Source organism: Papio anubis, chromosome 12, assembly GCF_008728515.1.
Source record: "Papio anubis isolate 15944 chromosome 12, Panubis1.0, whole genome shotgun sequence".
Lineage (NCBI taxonomy): Eukaryota > Metazoa > Chordata > Mammalia > Primates > Cercopithecidae > Papio > Papio anubis.
The window spans coordinates 79,821,686-79,841,369 of NC_044987.1; the positions used below are offsets into that span (position 1 = coordinate 79,821,686).

The 19,684-nt window shown below is 37.2% G+C and overlaps 1 protein-coding gene across 4 annotated transcripts in view; it reads left to right on the forward strand.

The window, feature by feature from the left end:
• The window catches only part of PRMT3 (protein arginine methyltransferase 3), a 133,513-nt gene extending 118,900 nt beyond the window's left edge, over window positions 1-14,613 (forward strand). For 2 of the 4 annotated variants that reach the window (XM_031653372.1, XM_031653377.1), the window contains one exon: window positions 13,591-14,613. In XM_031653372.1, the coding sequence (XP_031509232.1) occupies window positions 13,591-13,700 (110 nt within the window). In that variant the 3' untranslated portion in view covers window positions 13,701-14,613. The remainder of the gene's footprint in view (window positions 1-13,590) is intronic. The other 2 variants (XM_031653371.1, XM_031653375.1) reach the window with 1 other exon arrangement.
• Window positions 14,614-19,684: the final 5,071 nt, after the last annotated feature.

Consider the following 19,684-nt stretch of genomic DNA (forward strand, 5'->3'; position numbering starts at 1 on the left):
TCACTTATATTAGCACCTATAGTTCTGACATACCTATACATTTCACTCTACAAGTTAGAATTTCATTATGGGATTTAAAATTTTAAACTGCTTACTACATGTAAGTCTTCTTGTACCACCTTCTCTGAAAACCTCCTGAGGGCATGAAAGCTGAATGTATAACAAGCTTCAGTGAAAAAAATCCAACTTCACCAATAACTCAGGGAAAGGCTAATTGAACCTATGAGATGCTGTTTCTTGTCCATTAATTGGGGGAAGAAAATACATAAAGTTTACCAATGTCAAGTGCTGGCAATAATGTAGCCAAATGCAACTTTCATCCCCTTTTGCTGGCTTTTAATTAGTAGAACTTTTAAGAACAATTTGATACTATCAGGCTAAGTATAGATGTACCATCCCTACAGCCAAGCAATTTTTTCCTAGGCCTGTATTCTAACAGTCTCTCCCACAACATATATAAAAATCTTTATAGCAGCATGGTTTGTAGAAGGGAAAAATTGGAAATAACCTTAATTGTCCACCAGCAGAAGATGGATTAGAAAAGGTGGTAGTTGCATAGAATAGTATCTAGAGCAGGTAAGTTATGTATGTATGTTTCTATCAAAAACAACATTGAAGCCGGGCATGGTGGTGCACACCTATAGTCCCTGCTACTTAGGAGGCTGAGACCGGAAGTTCCCTTGAGCCCAGGAGTTTGAGGCTGCAGTGAGCTGTGATTGAGCCGCTTTACTCCAGCTGGGGCAACATAGCAAGACCCTGTCTCTTGGGGAGTTAAGGTAGGCGAGGCAACATTGAGCAAAAAAGAAAATTGCAGAATGAGTCTGACAAGATACCATTTATGTGAACTTTTAAAACATGTAAAACAACCACACATACACATACCTAATACAAGTATGAAACAACTCAGATTCAGCATAGTGGTTACCTCTGGGGAAGGACAGAAATAGGATTAGGGTAGGCTACAACTGAGGTGGCAGGGGGGTCAATGTCATATAAAAGACATATACAAGAAAACTTTGTAAAAAATTGGAGGAACTCTGGTAAAATACTAAGATTTAACAAAGCTGGGTGGTGGGCTCTATATTACAGTTACCAGGTGGTTATCAATCTCTGTGTTCAATATTTCATAAATTCTACTATAGCTTCAAATTCACTGTTGATACATAAATTGAGTTTAATAGATGCAAATAAATACGAGATTGAAGCAGCACCTTGTCATTTTCTCACTTTGAAGTTGCAAGTGATATGGAAATAAAACCTTGATGGTGTCATTTTCTGTCTGCAGAAAGCTTGAGCACAGCAGAACTGAAATGAGGAAAACCCAAATGAAGTCCGTCTAGCCTCATTTTTGTTTTTCTGTAGCTCTGGTATTTGGATTGATGTTTGGAAACTTGAAAATGTTGCTTTTTTCTTCATTGTAGCCATTTTGTCATCTTAATACTAGAGTTTTAAAGGCAGTACTAGTTCATGTTTTAATTGTGAGGGAGATTTAAGATAGCATTTGAGTTTGATTCTCAAAATTTTCTCCTGCTTCATTACAAAATATTGTTTAATGACTAGTGAAGTTTTGAAATCCTTACTATTCTTTACCTAGTAATCCTTAGAGTAACTGGTTTGTGCTTTGCTCTTAAGCATTTGTAGAATATTATGGAGGAGTTGTGTGATGCAAATATTGCCTGCTGGCACCACGTGTGTTTCTTTTACTACCGTGGTGTATGCTTTTGTATCTAAATAGTAAGACCAATATGTCACAAAATATTAGAATCCCCTAAGAGAGTACAAGCTGAAGGAAGATTTTAAAAGGAAATGGTACAGTTGGAAAAATAGTCATTTCTTAGTTATGGGAATATAAAGAAAGGATCATGTAAGTAACACTTTTTCTTAATCCTGCTAAGCCTTTGATGGTAGTGTTAATTAATAGATGCTGGGAAGTTGCAGAGTAGAGTACTGAAGAGGGTAAGCTCATCAGAAAACAAGCTCAAAAAGATCTATAGGAAGACTCCTGGAGTTTTACACGAGTAAGATGTGTATATATAGGATTAAATGCACAAGGTCAAGCAAAGTAGTTGGAGCAAATGTGTACCAAGGAGTTCTCAGTTCACACAGGGCTGCATGGGGTTCACATTTCTAGCTTAAGGCTGTCTAGATCCTCCTTAGCAAATCTTAAAAACAAGCCTTGAAGGGAAAAGAACTAAGCTGCAAGTAACTTAGTAGCCACAAAGGAAAACAAAATGGATACATTCAATAATATAAAATTCTTGATGTCCAGCATTCAACCAAACATTGGATGCAGGAAAATGTCTGATAGGAACAGACCCAGAAGTGATGAAATTAGCAGAGAAGCATGTTGAGAAAATGTTGTAACTATGCTTATATATGAACATAGCGAGGCCGGGCGCGGTGGCTCAAGCCTGTAATCCCAGCACTTTGGGAGGCCGAGGCGGGTGGATCACGAGGTCAGGAGATCGAGACCATCCTGGCTAACATGGTGAAACCCCGTCTCTACTAAAAATACAAAAAACTAGCCGGGCGTGGTGGCGGGCGCCTGTAGTCCCAGCTACTTGGAGGCTGAGGCGGGAGAATGGCGTGAACCCGGGAGGCGGAGCTTGCAGTGAGCCGAGATCGCGCCACTGCACTCCAGGCTGGGGAAAAGAAGGAGAGCCCCGACCAAAAATCCAAAAAAAAAAAAAAAAAATATGAACATAGCGAAGAGAATGTGAGAAGACACTTAAAGTGAAAATGTCATTTGATGGAATTAATGGCAGAAGAAAAGATCAGTGAACTTGAATACACAGCAATCAAATGTATTCAAAATAGAGCAAGGAGAGGAGAAACATATTTAAAATAAAAATGAACATATCCACAGTAGCCTATGGGAAAATACCAAGCACTCTATCCTAGTCCTTGGAAGAAGCTGAGGGAGGAATAGGGTAAGGTGAGGCGATGCAACAGGAAGTATATTTGATACAAGCTACACATTGAAGAAACTTAGTTAACCTAAAGAAGGATAAACTCAAAACACCGAAACATATCAAGCTAACAGTGATAACTTTTTTAAATTTTAACATAAGCCACAGTAAAAGGAAACATCATGTAGAGAAGGACAAAGAAATAACCTTAGAATGTTCATCAAAAACTGGCCAGGCGTGATTGCTCATGCCTGTAATCCTTGCACTTTGGGAGGCCGAGGCAGGCAGATTGCCTGAGCTCAGGAGTTCAAGACAGGCCTGGGCAACATGGCGAAATCCCATCTCTACTCAAAATACAAAAAATCAGCTGGATGTGGTGGCACACACCTGTAATCCTGGCTATTCAGGAGGCTGAGGCATGAGAATTGCTTGGAACCAGGAGGCAGAGGTTGCAGTGAGCTGAGATCGCGCCACTGCACTCCAGCCTGGGTAACAGAGCAAGACTATCTAACAAAAAAAAAAAAAAAAAAAAAAATTCATCAAAAACTATGTAAGCCAGATGATTAATTGAATGACATTTTGAAATATTGAAACTGGCAACCTAGATTCTGTATCTACAAGAAATATGTTATTTAATGAAACTAAATGAAGACTTTTTCAGAAGAAAAATGCTGAACGAATTTATTTTCAGCAGACTGGAAATATAAGATGTGTATTAAAGTAAGTTCAAGAGGAAATAAAATGTCACCAAATGGAAACTTGGATCTTAACAAAGCAATGGAAAATGCCAGAAATGGTAAATGTGTGATCACATTAAAAAGCTTTATTTTTTCATTTCTTAGTTTCTTAAATGATCATTGACTAAAGCAAAACGAATAATGTATTGTAGGTTTAAAACATATGGAGAAGTAAAATATATGGCAATGATAACCAAGGAAATTAATGAGAAAATAGAAATATTTAATGTATTGTAAAGTTTTTACACTGTATATGAAGTTTAAGTATGTACATTGTAAACCCTAAAGCAACAGCTAATAAATTTAAAATTTAACCACAAACTATAGCTAATAATTTAGCAACAGAATGGAATCCTGAAAAAAGTACTCAATTCAAAAGAAGATAGGGGCCAAGCATGGTGGTCCATGCCTGTAATCCCAGCACGCTGGGAGGCCAAGGCAGCAGGATCGCTGAGACCAAGAGTTTGAGACCAGCCTGGGCAACAAAGGAAGACCCTGTCTCTAAAGAAAAACAAAAGTTTTTTAATTAGCCAGGTGTGGTAGCACATAACTGTAGTCTGAGCTACACAGGAGGCTGAGGCAGGAGGATTGCTTGAGCCCAGGAGGTCCAGGCTATGGTGAGCTATGATTGCATCACTAACTATACTTCAGCCTGGGTGCAAAGCAAGACCCTGTCTCTCAAAAAATAATTAAATTTTTTTAAAGAAGATGGGGAAAAGGACACAAACAGATGAACAAATAAAAAACAAACAGTAAGATGATAGACTTAAATTCAGTCTTAAATAGACTGATAATTACATTAAACATGAAGGATCTGGACATGCCAATTAAAAGGCAGAAATAGACTGAATAGAACTAAATGCTGCCTCCAGGAAACACACTTTAAATATAAAGGCACTGAAATTCCAGTCCCAGGATAAGGTGATAATAGCACATTCTATCCAATTTTTCCCACCAAATATAGCTATAAAACCAGAGGGCATGGAGCAGCTATTAAGATCTCTGAAAAGTAATAGCAAATAAATGGGAGGAGAAGACCAGAATTCTAAGTACCAGCAAACCTGTGGTAAATTTATGATGTTTTCCTCCAATATCCCTCAGCCTTGACTCCAGACAGCCTGAAACCTAGACAGGGATCAGCACAGCAAGAGCTCCTGGAGGAGCAATGAATGATTGAACTTGTCATTTAAAAAAACAGTACCATTTACAGTAGCATCAAGAAAAATTAAAACCTTAGGAATAAAATTAACGAAATACATGCAAAACTTGTACACTTAACTATAGAACATTGCTGAGAGACATTAAAGAAAACCTAAATAAATGGAGAGATATATTCTGTGAATTGGAACACTTAATACTGTTACAGTGTTACTTCTTCATAGAAGAATTTCCTTTATTAATTCAGTGCAATCTCAGTCAAAATCTGTTTTGTAGAAATTAATGGGCTGATTCTAAAATTTATATAGAAATCAAAATCCTAGAATAACCAAAATAATTGAGAAAGAACCACATTGGAATCTTTATACAGTGTTATTTCTAAACTTACCAAAGGTTATATTAATCTAGGCAGTATAGTAGTGTTTATTATAGCCATTTAAGTCAATATAACAAATAATCCAGAAATAGACCTACTCTTGTATAATTAAATTTTTACAAAGGAGCAGTGCTGATTAATGGAGAAAGGGTGATCTTTTGAAATGGTGCTAGAACAAGTAAATATTTGTTTGAGAAAATAATGATTCTTCACACCATATCCAAAAACTAACATGTATAAAAACTAAGTGGATCATAGATACAAATCTAAAAGCTTAAAACTGTAAAACTTCTGGAAGAGATAATATTTGAGACTTTGGGGTGGTTTATGAAGCTAAGAAAGTGGCAACATTCGAACACAATTTATGTAAATAATGCCGTAAAGTTAGTTTTAAACTTCCCACTGGACAGTCAATATCTTCAGGATAAAATACAAACTCCTTACCATGGCCCTTTGCAATCTGATTCTGGTTTTTCATCATTTCCAACCCCATCCTTTCACAACCCCAGGTAAGCTCATATACCCCAGTTATACAGATTGCTCATTTTTAAGCTAACTTTTCTTTTTCTTCTTGCTTTTGTCGAAGGTATTTTTCTACCTAGAAGGTTGTTTTGTCCTCTTTCACTTGATAAATTCCGACTCACCCTTCATGGCATAGCTAATTTCTGTAAAATTTAAATGTCTTCAGAGCTGATTGTTCTCTTTCTTGATTTCCCAGATAAATTCATACACACACGTGTTACAACATCTTAGCATGCTGGGGTTCTAATAGAAGTTCAACATCTTAGTGTGCCTCCCTTGTTTCTTCTTGATGTGATGTAATATTTGACATATTCTGCTGAATAAATAAGTACAATAGTATATATTGTCATTGAAATCTAATTTTCTCCATCACCTTGGGTAACACTATGCCAAGGTCATCTAGTGTCCATATTTTGTTGGCCAATTTTGCCAACTCCGGTGTTATCAGAAATTTCATACTATTGCACTTGAGCAGGTTAGTATTCAAACTTACCTTGGTATGGCTTAAAAGAGTTCTCTATAGTTACATTTAAACTAAAAGTAGCTTTTGACTCAATGTACTATAAGATTTTTAGATGAAAATAGATGAAGCTGTGAGTCTCATTTGGAAAAATTACTATATGTAAAGCTTAGTGTCCAGAAGGTAATATGACAAGATAAGTAAAATATTGTAAATGGAACTATAGAGTTATTTTGCCTAGATGAGGACACTTAAAGTTTAAATTCAGGGTGGGTTTTCCCTTTACAATTCATATTCTGTTTTATTGTACAAACTTTTGTTGTAAGTAAATATGGCAGTACTTTAAAATTCAAATCTTTTTAATGTGATTTGGCTTTGAAAATATAAAATCAGGCTATTTCTCTTTATTTATTCATACAGTACATAGTAAGCTTTTATATGTTAGAGAATCTGGGAGTTTTTTCTTTCATTTTTCAACTCTAAGCTTTAACAGCAATTAATAATGATTTATTGTGTTTTTCTTTCCTTTTTCTGGGGAAATGAAGCTTCATTGCTCCAGAAGAAATTAATTCTAAAAAATACAGTATAACAATTAAAATGAAGTCGTTTTTGTCTAGAACTATGGCACTGCTTTGTGTTATACTAACAGCCGTCTGCTGATGATAAAAAATGAGTCCATGCAGCTCAGCTCCAGAGTGTTCCTTCCAGCTCTCAACACAGTGCACACACTTAACAACATCAGTCATTTTATATCTATTTGACACTGATTAATTACTCTGATCCATTCTGGTATTATAGCCATTGCCTTGGCACTTTCGTTAGGTCTGAACAGTAGAAGGGAGATCAGCAGTGTGAATTATACATTTATTACTGTGACCCTTCATGCTATTTAATTAACTTAAATGAGTGTGTGTGTGCACCCTCATCTTTGAAATGATGATTATGGAAAAGATTTACCTGTATTTCATTTTAAGAAATGAAAATCATAGTTATCAGCATCAGCTTATATACATATGACATGTTAATTTTTCAACTATTTACATTGATGCTTACGATTTTTTCTTTTGTGAAAAATTAACAGAAATATCCGTTACTAATTCATTTTGACTGGGGCTTTTTGTTTCTAAACTGAGGAACACATAGAACTCTTATAGGTACATCCTTTGATCCTGAAATGAAGATGATAACCAGATTTATAAGCACCATGGAACATTTCTCTTTTGACTTACACTAAGGATTGAATAGGACTTTCATAAACAAGACAACTTACATATTTTAACACTCGAAAGGCAATGTAAATGAAAGAGCGCAACCATCAGAGCAAATGTACTAAAAGGAAATATTTACTAGCAATACCCTCATATACATTAATGAGAAAAGCCATAAGGTAAATGCACCAGATTTTTTAGATGGTAGTTAAATAAATGAAATCATACTTATCTCCTCTGATTTGAAATACAAATCAGAGCAATCGTAGTTTGGTTGTTGTTTTCATTTACTCTTTTATTGATGAAGATGGCAGGAATGTAACACTGGAATATATTTCATACCTTTTATGAAGAAATTATACTTCTGATCATCCATCCTAAGGAATCAATTCAAAATTCAGATTTAAAAAATACTTGTTGCACAAAGAAATGAAAATTAACACTGCTTTTATTTTCTTTTCTTTCTTTAAACTCTTGTTTTATAGAATTTTTTTTTTTTTTTTTCATTTTTTTACAGTCACGTCTGTCAAACTTTTCCTTTTGGTTTCTGGCTTTGGTTTCATCCTTTAAAAGATTATATTACTACTTTTGTACAATTTATTGAATCCTTCCCTCAGTGACTTAAAATGCGCCACTTTCTATGTACTGAATCTTAATTGATCTTCTGATTTCTCTACATTTAATTTGTCTATGTTTATTCCTAGGCACATTTTTAAACAAATAATTTACCTGTAATTAAAATTCACACATTTTGATTGTACAGCTCAGTGAGTTTTGAAAATTACATACACCACTGTGGAAATATAGATTATTTTCATCACTCCAAAAAGTTTCTCAATTCCCTGTATGGGCAGTCCCCAACCCTGATTCCCAGACCAAGACAGTCACTGATATGCTTTGTCATTATATGTATTTCCTTTTTAGAATTTTTATCAGCGGAATTATATGGCATGTACTCTAGCTTTCTTAGCGTTTTTTTTTTTTTTTTTGTAGATTCATCTATCATTAGGTTGTTCCTTTTTATTGCCAAGTAATATTCCTTTGGCCATGCCACAGTTTACTTAGGTATTCACCTGCTGCTAGACTTCTGGATTGCTCTCAGTTAGGGGCCATTAAGAATAAAGTTGCTACGAATATTAATGTAAAAGTCTTGGTGCAGACAGATGTTTTCATTTCTCTTGGGTAAATACCTAGAAGTGGAATTACTGGGTCTTATGGTTAGTGTATATTTAACTTTCTAAGAAACTGGCAAATGTTTTTAAAAAGACTATACTGCCGGGCGCGGTGGCTCACGCCTGTAATCCCAGCACTTTGTTAGGCTGAGGCGGGTGGATCACAGGTCAGGAGATGGAGACCATCCTGGCTAACACAGTGAAACCCCGTCTGTACTAAAAAATACAAAAAATTAGCTGAGCGTGGTGGTGGGCACCTGTAGTCCCAGCTACTCTGGTGGCTGAGGCAGGAGAATGGCGTGAACCCAGGAGGCGGAGCTTGCAGTGAGCCCAGATCATGCCACTGCAGTCCAGGCTGGGCAACAGAGCGAGACTCCATCTCAAAAAAAATAAATAAAATAAATAAAAAATGACTGTAACTATCTAACATTCCTAGGGCTAGCATTCCATTGCTGAATTCAGTTGTTCCACATCATTTTTAGCACTTATAAAAAAGATGCGGTATTTTAAGCCGTTTTATTGAGTATGTAGTTATAGCTGTGCTTGTAGTTTTCATTTGCCTGATGTGATGTTGAACATTGTTTCATATGTGTATTGGCCATTTTTATATCTTCCTGTGAGATTTCTGCTCAGATATTTTGCTTGGTTTCAAATTGGGTGGTTTGTCATCTAATTGAGTTAAATTTTAAAGTTAATAATAGTTCATCTTTTCCCAAATATATATTCACTTGTTCCATCATCATTTCTTAAAAAGACTATCCTTGTGATTTAATTGCCTTGGCTCCCTTGTCAAAAATTAATTGACTATATGTATATAGATCTACTTCTGAGTTCTCATTTTCCCCCATGGACCTGTATGTCTGTCCTTATGCCTTTAAGACAGACTGTATAAGATTGAAAAAGAACAAGATGGCAAGATTTATACAAACAATTGTTTTGGCTATTCTGGGTCCTTTATATTGCCATATAAATGTTAAAATCAGGTCATTAATTTCTGGCGTTAAAAAGCCTGTTAGGATTTTGACTGGGATTTTGTTAAATCTATAGATTAGCCGGGCGCGGTGGCTCAAGCCTGTAATCCCAGCACTTTGGGAGGCCGAGACGGGCGGATCACGAGGTCAGGAGATCGAGACCATCCTGGCTAACATGGTGAAACCCCGTCTCTACTAAAAAATACAAAAAAAAACTAGCCGGGCGAAGTGGCGGGCGCCTGTGGTCCCAGCTACTCGGGAGGCTGAGGCAGGAGAATGGCGTGAACCCGGGAGGCGGAGCTTGCAGTGAGCTGAGATCCGGCCACTGCACTCCAGCCTGGGCGACAGAGCCAGACTCAGTCTCAAAAAAAAAAAAAAAAAAATCTATAGATTACTGAAAATTGACATCTTAACATTGAGTCACCCACAAGAGAGTGGGTCTCTCCATTTATGTGGACCATTGTTAGAATTGTTTTGTAGTTTATGTAAGTCAGACATATATTGTTACATTTATCTCAAGTGTTGTATGCGTGCGTGTGTGTGTGTGTGTGAGAGAGAGAGAGAGAGAGAGAGACAGAGAGAGAATGAATGAGACTTGCTCTGTCTCCCAGACTGGAGTGCAGTGGCGTGATGTCTGCTTACTGCAACTGCCACCTCCTGGGTTCAGGCTATTCTCATAGCCTCAGCCTCCCAGGTAACTGAGACTACAGGGGTGTGCCACAACAGCTGACTAATTTTTGTATTTTTAGTAGAGACAGTTTTGCCATATTGGCCAGGCTGGTCTCAAACTCCTGTCTCAAGTGATCCGCCCACCTTTGCCTCCCAGAGTGCTGGGATTACAGGCATGAGCCACCACCGCCTTTATGCTTTTTTGAAGCTGCTGTTTGTACTGTTACATAAATTCTTCATTGCTAGTATGTAGAAATAGGATTTTTATATCTTGATCCTAAATGATAAGACCTTGCTTAAACTTCAGTATATAGTTCTAGTAGCCTTCTTTGCATATAGCGTCAGGATTTTCTATGTGTAAAACCAGGTGGTATGCAAATGAACACTTTAATCTCCTGCTCCCCCAATCTATCCTTTTTCCCTCCACACTTCAATGTCCTAACTAGGACATCTAATAGAATACTTTATGTTGGGTCTGTGGAGGTAATTTTGTTATTTTTGAATCTCAAGTGTCCATTATCTGTCTTTGCATATGTGAACTACTTTATACCAGCGACTAAATTTACATAAGACATGCTGCTTGTAAGTAAAAAGGAACTAGCAAGCCACTGTGTTGTAAAAATCAAGTTTGTTGATTCAGTGTTGGCAATTCAATAACAGTAAGTTAAACCCGATAACCAAGTTGGCAATTACTATTCTGTCTTGTATTTACAAAAACATTGTCAGTTTATCATAATGTGGCTGTTCGTTCTCAGTTTCAGTGTCAATAAGTTAACTTTTAATTTTTAAATGTTGATTTAAAAAGAAGCAATAAAACAGCCAAAATAGAAAAATCTTAAATGTGTTCAATATACTAATGATCTTTTATTTCTTCCCTAGGTTAATGCCTTAGATAAGAAAACATGTATCATTTTTCATTAGAGTTATTATAGAATAATAGTTACATTAACTTACATATCAATTGTGTTTATAAACAAGTGGCTAAATATTTTTACCAAAAAAAAAACCACCCACAGGGCAGTAAAATACAGGTCATTTCTTGTTCATTATAGTATATTTAAAGCTATAAATCATGATTTTTTTAGATATAGAGAAGCACCAGAATATAGTTGAGCTTGGGTTCTGGAATCAAACTGCCTTGCTGAAAATCCTACTTCTTTCACTAGCTGGCAGATGACCTTGGGCAGATTACTTATCTTTTCTGAACTTCATCTGAGTCAGGAAAATGCACTTACCTCATAGCAATATTTTGTGACCATTAAGTGAGATAAATCATGTAAAGACCTTAGAATAGAGCCTAGCACAAAGTAGATGTTGAACAAATAGAAGCATAAATTATCTAATGATTAACCTGAACTCCATAAAGTTTGTAGAACTATGACTGGTAATCTTTATTATGTCCACTATTGGTGAACATGTCATATGAGATAGTTTTATATCATTTTCTTAATAATACAGAGGAATAGGTCAGGTATAAATTCTAAAGCCAAATATACACATTAACATATATACCTACACAAAAATTGTTATATTTTGTTGAATGGATTGCACCTTGGGCCACATTATTTCTTCTAATATTGAACTCCTTAATTTTGTGTTAAACTATGAGTCTCTCCTTTTTTGCAAAGATGTAGAGAATAATGTATCAGTAATGGAATCTTTATATTCTGAAAATAAATATATTAGGTGGTTTGTTATGTTTTACTTGTGTTATTTCACTACCATCTTGAAAAGCATTCAGATAATTTTCCTTGAATATGGGGAATTTGCATTTTTTAAATATGATATTGATTCAGTAGTTCAGTAGTTTTACATAGATTTCCTTGGTCATTATATGGAGCCTCGTTGTGTCCATGCAGATGCTAAAGCTATTCCTGATACTAATTGGTGTTATCTTAATATTATTTAAGCAAAGAATGGTGATCAACTACAACTTAGTGGTTTGTTTTGTGATTTTTTAAACAGCTCTCTTTAAAATAAAGGAAAAAATAAATGAGATTTATAATTAGAAAAGTACATAAAAATTTGGAACATACAGAATTTAGGAAATCAGCCTTTGCACAGATAATTTTTGTGTGTTCATTGTTTCACATGGCTACGTTGTTTCCCTTTTACAGCACCAATGCATTAATGGCCAATGGCCTTGTCATGTGCCTCTACATTTTCCCAGCTATAATTTCCAGTTCCTCAGAATGCCATTCGTGAAGGTTCTGTGTATATGTTTTCCTTAAATACCATTACATGTACATCCCTTAAGCCTGGTGAACCATGACTTTAGCCCTGGCCATTAATCCTTGTGAAACCCTGCCTTTAACTGCCTTTCAACCATCCCCAGCGTTTACCTCTAGCACACTTTATACACATGCCTATTGTGTAATTGTTAGCATAGCTTTTTTCTTCACCCTGATCACAAACTCTTTGAGGGCAGGGACCGTATCTTTTTTCTAGATGCCCAGAACCCACCATAGGGCCTCATATTCAGAAGTTCAGTGAAATGCTTCCATTGACCCTGCATGACCACAATAGTTTTACTCACTTTCACAAGGATTTGACACTGTGGTGTGTAGTTAGTTCTCACTTCATTCAAACATTAATGAAACAGGGCTGGGCGTGGTGGCTCACGCCTCTAATCCCAGCACTTTGGGAGGCTGAGGTAGGTGGGCGGATCACCTGAGGTCTGGAGTTCGAGACCAACCTGGCCAAAATGGCAAAACCCTGTCTCTAGTAAAATATAGAAAATTAGCAGGGCATGGTGGCACATGCTTATAATCCCAGCTACTTGGGAGGCTGAGGCAGGAGAAATCATTGAACACAGGAGGCAGGGGTTGCAGTGAACTGAGATTGTACCGCTGCACTCCATCCTGGGCAACAGAGAGAGACTCTGTCTTTAAAAAATAATAAAAATAAAATAATGCTGCTCTAAAAAATGAATATTGGCTAGGTGCGGTGGCTCACTCCTGTAATCCCAGCACTTTGAGAGGCCGAGGCGGGTGGATCACCTGAGATCAGGAGTTTGAGACCAGCCTGGCCAACATGGTGAAATCCCATCTCTACTAAAAATAAAAAATTAGCTGGGCATAGTGGCGCGCACCTGTAGTCCCAGCTACTCGGGAGGCTGAGGCAGGAGAATCTCTTGAACCCAGGAGGTGGAGGTTGCGGTGAGTTGAGATCACACCACTGCACTCCAGTCTGGGAGGTTGCAGTGAGCCAAGATCGCGCCACCGCACTCCAGCCTGGGCGACAGATTGAGACTCCATCTCAAAAAGAAAAAAAAAAATGATTATTAACTTTAAATAAAATTTAAAAAGTGGTAAAACACAATAAAAAGAAGTGGTAGTTATACATTATTTGCTTTTCTGCTACACTGTATTCCTTGAATTCTTAACAATTTTTGCCTTTCTTTTACAGGTGAAGCCTTGAAAGGAAAGGTCACAGTTCACAAGAATAAGAAAGATCCACGTTCTCTCACCGTGACCCTCACATTGAATAATTCAACTCAAACTTACGGTCTCCAGTGAAAAAGCCATAAAAGCACACTACCTTGTTTTTAATGTGGGGTAGAGTGAGTCAGCAGGAGGGAGCTGCTTTCATGTGAGCAGACGGATGGATGATGGACCCTTCCCTAATGAGCCTCCTCAATAAGAGAGAAGTTCTTACTGTGGAAATCTGACATAGTTCAGCTGAGGAAGAGAATCAGCTGATCCTCGTGGTCTGCCACGTAATCATTTTCTTAGAAGTTTGCTCCACCAGATTTAACCAACTATAACTCCCACCTTGAGTTTATCTATATGGAAAATCATTTACATTGGCCTGTATTTGGAAGCAAGATAGTCTTTTGTTTTTAATAAGTTTCTTACTATAAATTTTAAACAGAAATTGGTTATTTGGATGTTTTATTAAACTAGTAACACAGGTAGTACATATTTTATTACGGACTCCTCGGAGGAAGAGTTTTTAATTGTATTATTTGCTAGAAAATCAGGATGTAATAAAGATTAGTGCAAAAAATCTAAAATACGGAAAATAGCTTCAGCCTTCTTATACAAATCATATATGCAGACAGCCTAATTGATTAAGGTTCTCATTTTGTAGTTTCTTCCCTCTTTGTGACTATTCCTTAGCCTTATAGATTTTTAGTACTGCCCAGGAAATCTAATTTCAATACATGTATTCTAGGTTTCATGAAAGTTTTTAAAGATTGGGATAAATATGTACTTATTTACTAATGTATCATCTTTTTCAAACTAGATTTATGTGCAAAGGTTAAACATGTAACTGTTACTATACTTAGCACTCTATAAAGTTGTCATTTACAATTACTGATTCAATTTGAAATGTAGAATGAAAAAGCTTCAATAAAATGTATCAAACTTACAAAATATTTTTTAAATATTTATATTATAAAAAGTTTCAATAAAATGTATCAAACAACATTATAAAATATTTCAGCTAAGTGTGGGGGCTCATACCTATAATCCCAGCATTTGGGAAGCCAAGGCAGGAAGATCACTTAAGGCCAGGAGTTTGAGACCAGCCTAGGCAACATAGTGAGACCCGGTCTGTACAAAAATTATTTTTAAATTAGCCAGGCATAGTGGTGCATGCCTGTAGTCCTAACTACCTGGGAATCTGTGGTGAGCAGATTGCTTGAGTCCAGGAGTTGGAAGCTACAGTAAGTCAAGATCGTGCCACTGCACTCCAGCCTGGGTGACAGAGAAAGACTCTCTAAAAAAGTTAATTACCTAAAAGTAAAAATAGGGCCAGGCATGGTGATTCATGCCTAAAATCTCAGCACTTCAGGAGGCCAAGGCAGGAGGATTGTTTAAGGTCAGGAGTTCAAGGCCAGCCTGGGCAACACAGGGAGACTCCATTCTACAAAAAAAATTAGCCAGGTGTGGCACACACCTGTAGTCCCAGCTACTCTGGAGGCTAAGGCAGGAGGATCCCTTGAGCCCAGGAGGTGAAGGCCACAATGATCACACCACTGCATTCCAAGCCCGGGTGACAGTGTTAGGCCCCATCACCAATTTATCACTCATAAATAGATACGTTTCAACATATTAAGGCCTTTTGTAAAATCAGAAGCATTTAAAACAAGTCTTACTTAACAAAGGGATTATTTTTAAGAAAATAAGACTTTTAAGGAGAGGCATTCCACATGCCTCCTTTAAATTCAGCATTTGGTTCTTTGTCAGAACAAGACATACACCAGGCAGCTTAACATAGTATTGAGAAGCATTAGCTATGGAGTCAGTGCCTAGGTTCAAATCCTAGCACCAGCTCTTACTTGCTGTATGATCTTAGTCACTTTCCTTAACTTCTGTCTCCCTCCATGAACATGCCAATTTATGAGTTAATAAATCAAGAATTTAGATCAGTACCTGGCACATAGAAAACAATATTAGGTGATAGAATCATCATTATCCATTCAAGGATTCCCTTTGCAAAGAATATATGGCACCTACATTAGATCAGTTTAAGAATTGTCATGTCCATCAGATAGTAATTATTGCCCTAGTACATGAATGGGTGAGAAGATTCTGATGGGCATTAATATTTAAAGTGGCAAAATCTGTTTCAACAAGAAATTGTCTTTGGTCTCTTAGAAAACTGGCCTAGCAATGAGGAGGAAAAACCTCTTCAAATGATGGTTTTAAGACCGTAAGTCTTTAGTCTTCCTTCACAAGCATGATTTGCTTTCACTGGGCTAAACCAGTCAGCTTGTTTTCACTGTGGATTTGAACTCAGACCATTACTAGAAATTTATGGTGCTGATAACACAGTTTCAACTACTTGCAGTTTTGTCTTGAATGGCTTCCTACACAAATTTGAGTAGGTTAGGGTGATAAATAAGGAGGCCAAAAAGATTTAATGAATTTTTAAAGTAACCAAAAACGATCAGATTTTTTGTTTTCTTTCATTGAAACTGAATACCAAGTATTTCCTATTGTATAAACTTCTTAAAAATTATTTCTCTTCAGAACTCCTGTTAGGTTTCCATCAGATTTCCACCTGGTGACACTTTATTCTCTTCAGGTTATAACTAGCCCAGCTGCAGTTAGTGGATCTTTGTTCGTTTCAATTAGCTTTCCAAGGCCAGGACATTCTTATTTGTGTGCCCAAGCATTTTATGAGAAAATAAGTGTCCAAATGTTAGCTCTTCAATTAGAATTTCCACCTTCAAACTGCTGTAAAAAATAAGTACTTTGTAGCCTTTGACAATGATACAGTGTGCTTTTCTGTTGTGACAGATGGGCATTTATAGCTATCAGTGTACTCTGTTCCAGGGATTTTATTTCCATTAAGAAAATGCATTTTTCCTCTATCTTCTTTTGTGATATTGTGTTTTGTAATGCGTGGGGCTCATCTCAATATGACGGTCATCTATAGCGGAACAGTGGGGTCTGAAGAGAGCACTTTGGAAGGAGTGTTCCCAAGAAACAGACCTCTCAAGGGTATACAGAATGGTCCAATAAGTAGCCATAATGGCTACAGAGCACACTCCATGATTAATCAGGCAGCTGTTGTTTAACTTTGAAACAATCCCTGTTTGCGTTAGGGAGGAGTGAGAAAGTCTGGTCCTACAGAGTTGTTTTTTGTTGTTGTTTAAATCAATGTGGATTAATCAGTGTAGTCCACCTGTGTCCTTCAGCATTCTACCTCACTTTTGATGATGATGTAAAATATAACGTGTGATATTGACTTGAGATCAGTCCATAAGAGTCTTACCAGACATGCTCTCAAGCTTTCAACAGGGAAATTAAAACAATATGATATGCCACTTTGCTTTTAATGACCATGCCAAAAATTATCATTTACACTGCTGGGCTGTAACATATACCCAAAATATCCAGGTATTCAGATTTTTCTGTGTAGCAGAATAACAAAAACATGTCAGGTTTGCAACACTGTCAGAGTTTCAGCCGCACTTTAAATCATTTGCAGAAATAAATAGTTTAAAAACTTGATGCTATACTATTTATACTATTTCACTCCTTCAAGAGAAACTTGTGGTGAAAGACCTGTTAGGTGAGATACCCGAGGTCAAGCCCTGTCGAATGCAAGGTTGGCAAACTGCAGCCCCGGGGCGAACCCACCTGCCCCCTGTTTTGGTAAATAAAATTTTATTGAACACAGTCACACTTAATTCATTTTTATACTCTCTGTAACTGCTTTTGTACTATCATGGCGGAGTTCAGTAATTGTGACAGAGACTGCGTGGCCCACAAAGCTGAAAATATTTACCAGCTGTCCCTTTACAGAGAAAGTTTTCCAACTCCTGGCCCTATAAGGCTTGTAATGGTAGCAAGTTACTTATTTGCTGTTACAGCTGAGAGTGAGGTGATGATAATAGGGAAGTCAATTCTGAGTCAAACAAATTTAGGTAAGATTCATAATCTGAGGCCGGGCATGGTAGCTCATGCCTGTAGTCCCAGCACTTTGGGAGGCCGAGGCAGGTGGATCCCCTGAGGTCAGGAGTTCGAGACCAGCCTGACCAACATGGTAAAACCATGGCCCTACTAAAAATACAAAATTAGCCGGGTGTGGTGGTGCATGCCTGTAATCCCAGCTACTCAGAAGGCTGGGGCAGGAGAATTGCTTGAACCCAGGAGGCGGAGGTTGCAGTGAGCTGAGATAGCACCACTACCCTCCAGCCTAGGCAACAAGAGCAAAACTGTGTTTCAAAAGAAAAAGGAAAAAAAAAAAAAGAATGTATAATCTGTATAGAAAACCTACTCAGATGAAGGAATAAATTTGTTTTTAGTTCCAGTCAAGAAAGAAAAGCTACCTTTTGGAGCAGAGATGGCTAATGCCATAGATAAAATATTTCTTCACAGAACTCATTAATGGTCATGGCAGAGAAGATATAAATACACAACAGAACACATAGATTTTGAAAACTATGTTTCTTTTCTTTAATATGGAGCTAAGCAACTGGATATACTCCATTTATGAACATAGGATTAAACCTAAATTGCTAAAAAAGATACAGCATTTACATGAAACTGATGTTTTGAATTGTAACAATTAGTGCCTTCTATAAAGAGAATTAGTAAAACTGAAACTTTGTAGCTGATTATCAACTCCATTTAAAAAGTTTTAATTAGACCAGAAGAAATCTGCAAACAGAACTTTTGTTTGTTTTTGGTTTTGTTTTGAAATAGGGTCTCGCTCTGCCACCCAGGCAGGAGTGCAGGGGCGCTATCTCACTGCATCCTTGACCTCCCAGGGCTCAGGTGACACTCCCACCTTAGCCTCTCTAGTAGCTGGGACTACAGGCATGTGCCACCACACCTGGCTAATTTTTGTATTTTTTGTAGAGATGGGGTTTCACCATGTTGCCCAGGCTGGCCTCCAACTTTGGAGCTCAAGGGATCCGCCCACCTCAGCCTCCCAAAGTGCTGGGATTGCAGGCGTGAGCCACCGCTCCCAGCCTAAACAGAACATTTTAAAGCTAGAGATGGTTGACCCCTGCCCATGAGCTACAAAATAACCCAGCTAGTGAATAACTTCTGAGCCTTAAAGAAGGTAATTGCAATGGTCTTCAAGATAGCTCTGGACCCAAAACTATCGACGTTAGGAGAGACAGTGGGGGAAGGACTTAGCAGTTTTAACAAGTCTTGAGATTCCTTAATGCTTTACCTGCTTGGATGTCACCCCAGAACATGGCACTACTGTTGCAGTGATGCATGGGGCCATGGCAAGATATATAAAGTGCCTGCACAGCTATCCACACATGCTTTGTTGACTTGGAGGCTCAGCAGTCTTAAGTTTCTTCATGATTTTGAGTGTTTCCTTGCTATAAAGTTAAACTTTTTCAGGAACGATAAAGGAAACACTTTTAAAATATCTTAGTAATTCATTTGACCTTTCCAATGAAGTTTTCATCTGTTGTCTCACCATCCTGTTTAACACGGAGCTGTTCACATTGTCAGTTCTAGAGTGTAGCTAAATGCACACACAAATGTTGCCACTTAGTTGTAATTAAAGTGAAGGTAATCTGATAATAAAGGAGGCAATTAAGTAAATTATAGCATATTTTATGGAATATTATGCATTCAAGAAAAATCAGTATTTCCTCAAGGCAGCGTGGAAAAGTTCATAATAAAAAGATAAAGCAAGATAAGGTTACACTGATTAAAAGAAAAAGTCAACACATGCTAAAATGCTGAAAGAAAAAAGTGTCAGTGATTGGATTATAAATGGCTTTTTCCTCTAATTAAACTATCTATAATGTTGCATAACTTTTGTAAGTTTTTAAAATATATTCTTAAACAAAACTGAGTAGCTGAAATCATTTTGCAAAGTGTTGATATAAGAAATGAACCCACCAGATCACCCCATCAGCTTAGATGGAATGTGGAAGCCCAAAAATTCTGCATACTCTGGCAAGACGCAACCCTCCATCTCTGCCGACAATTCCAGGCTTGAAAACATTGTTTGGAGACCATCAGGACTAATTTCATGATGCCCTTTATTCTTATTAATGCCAATCACCAAG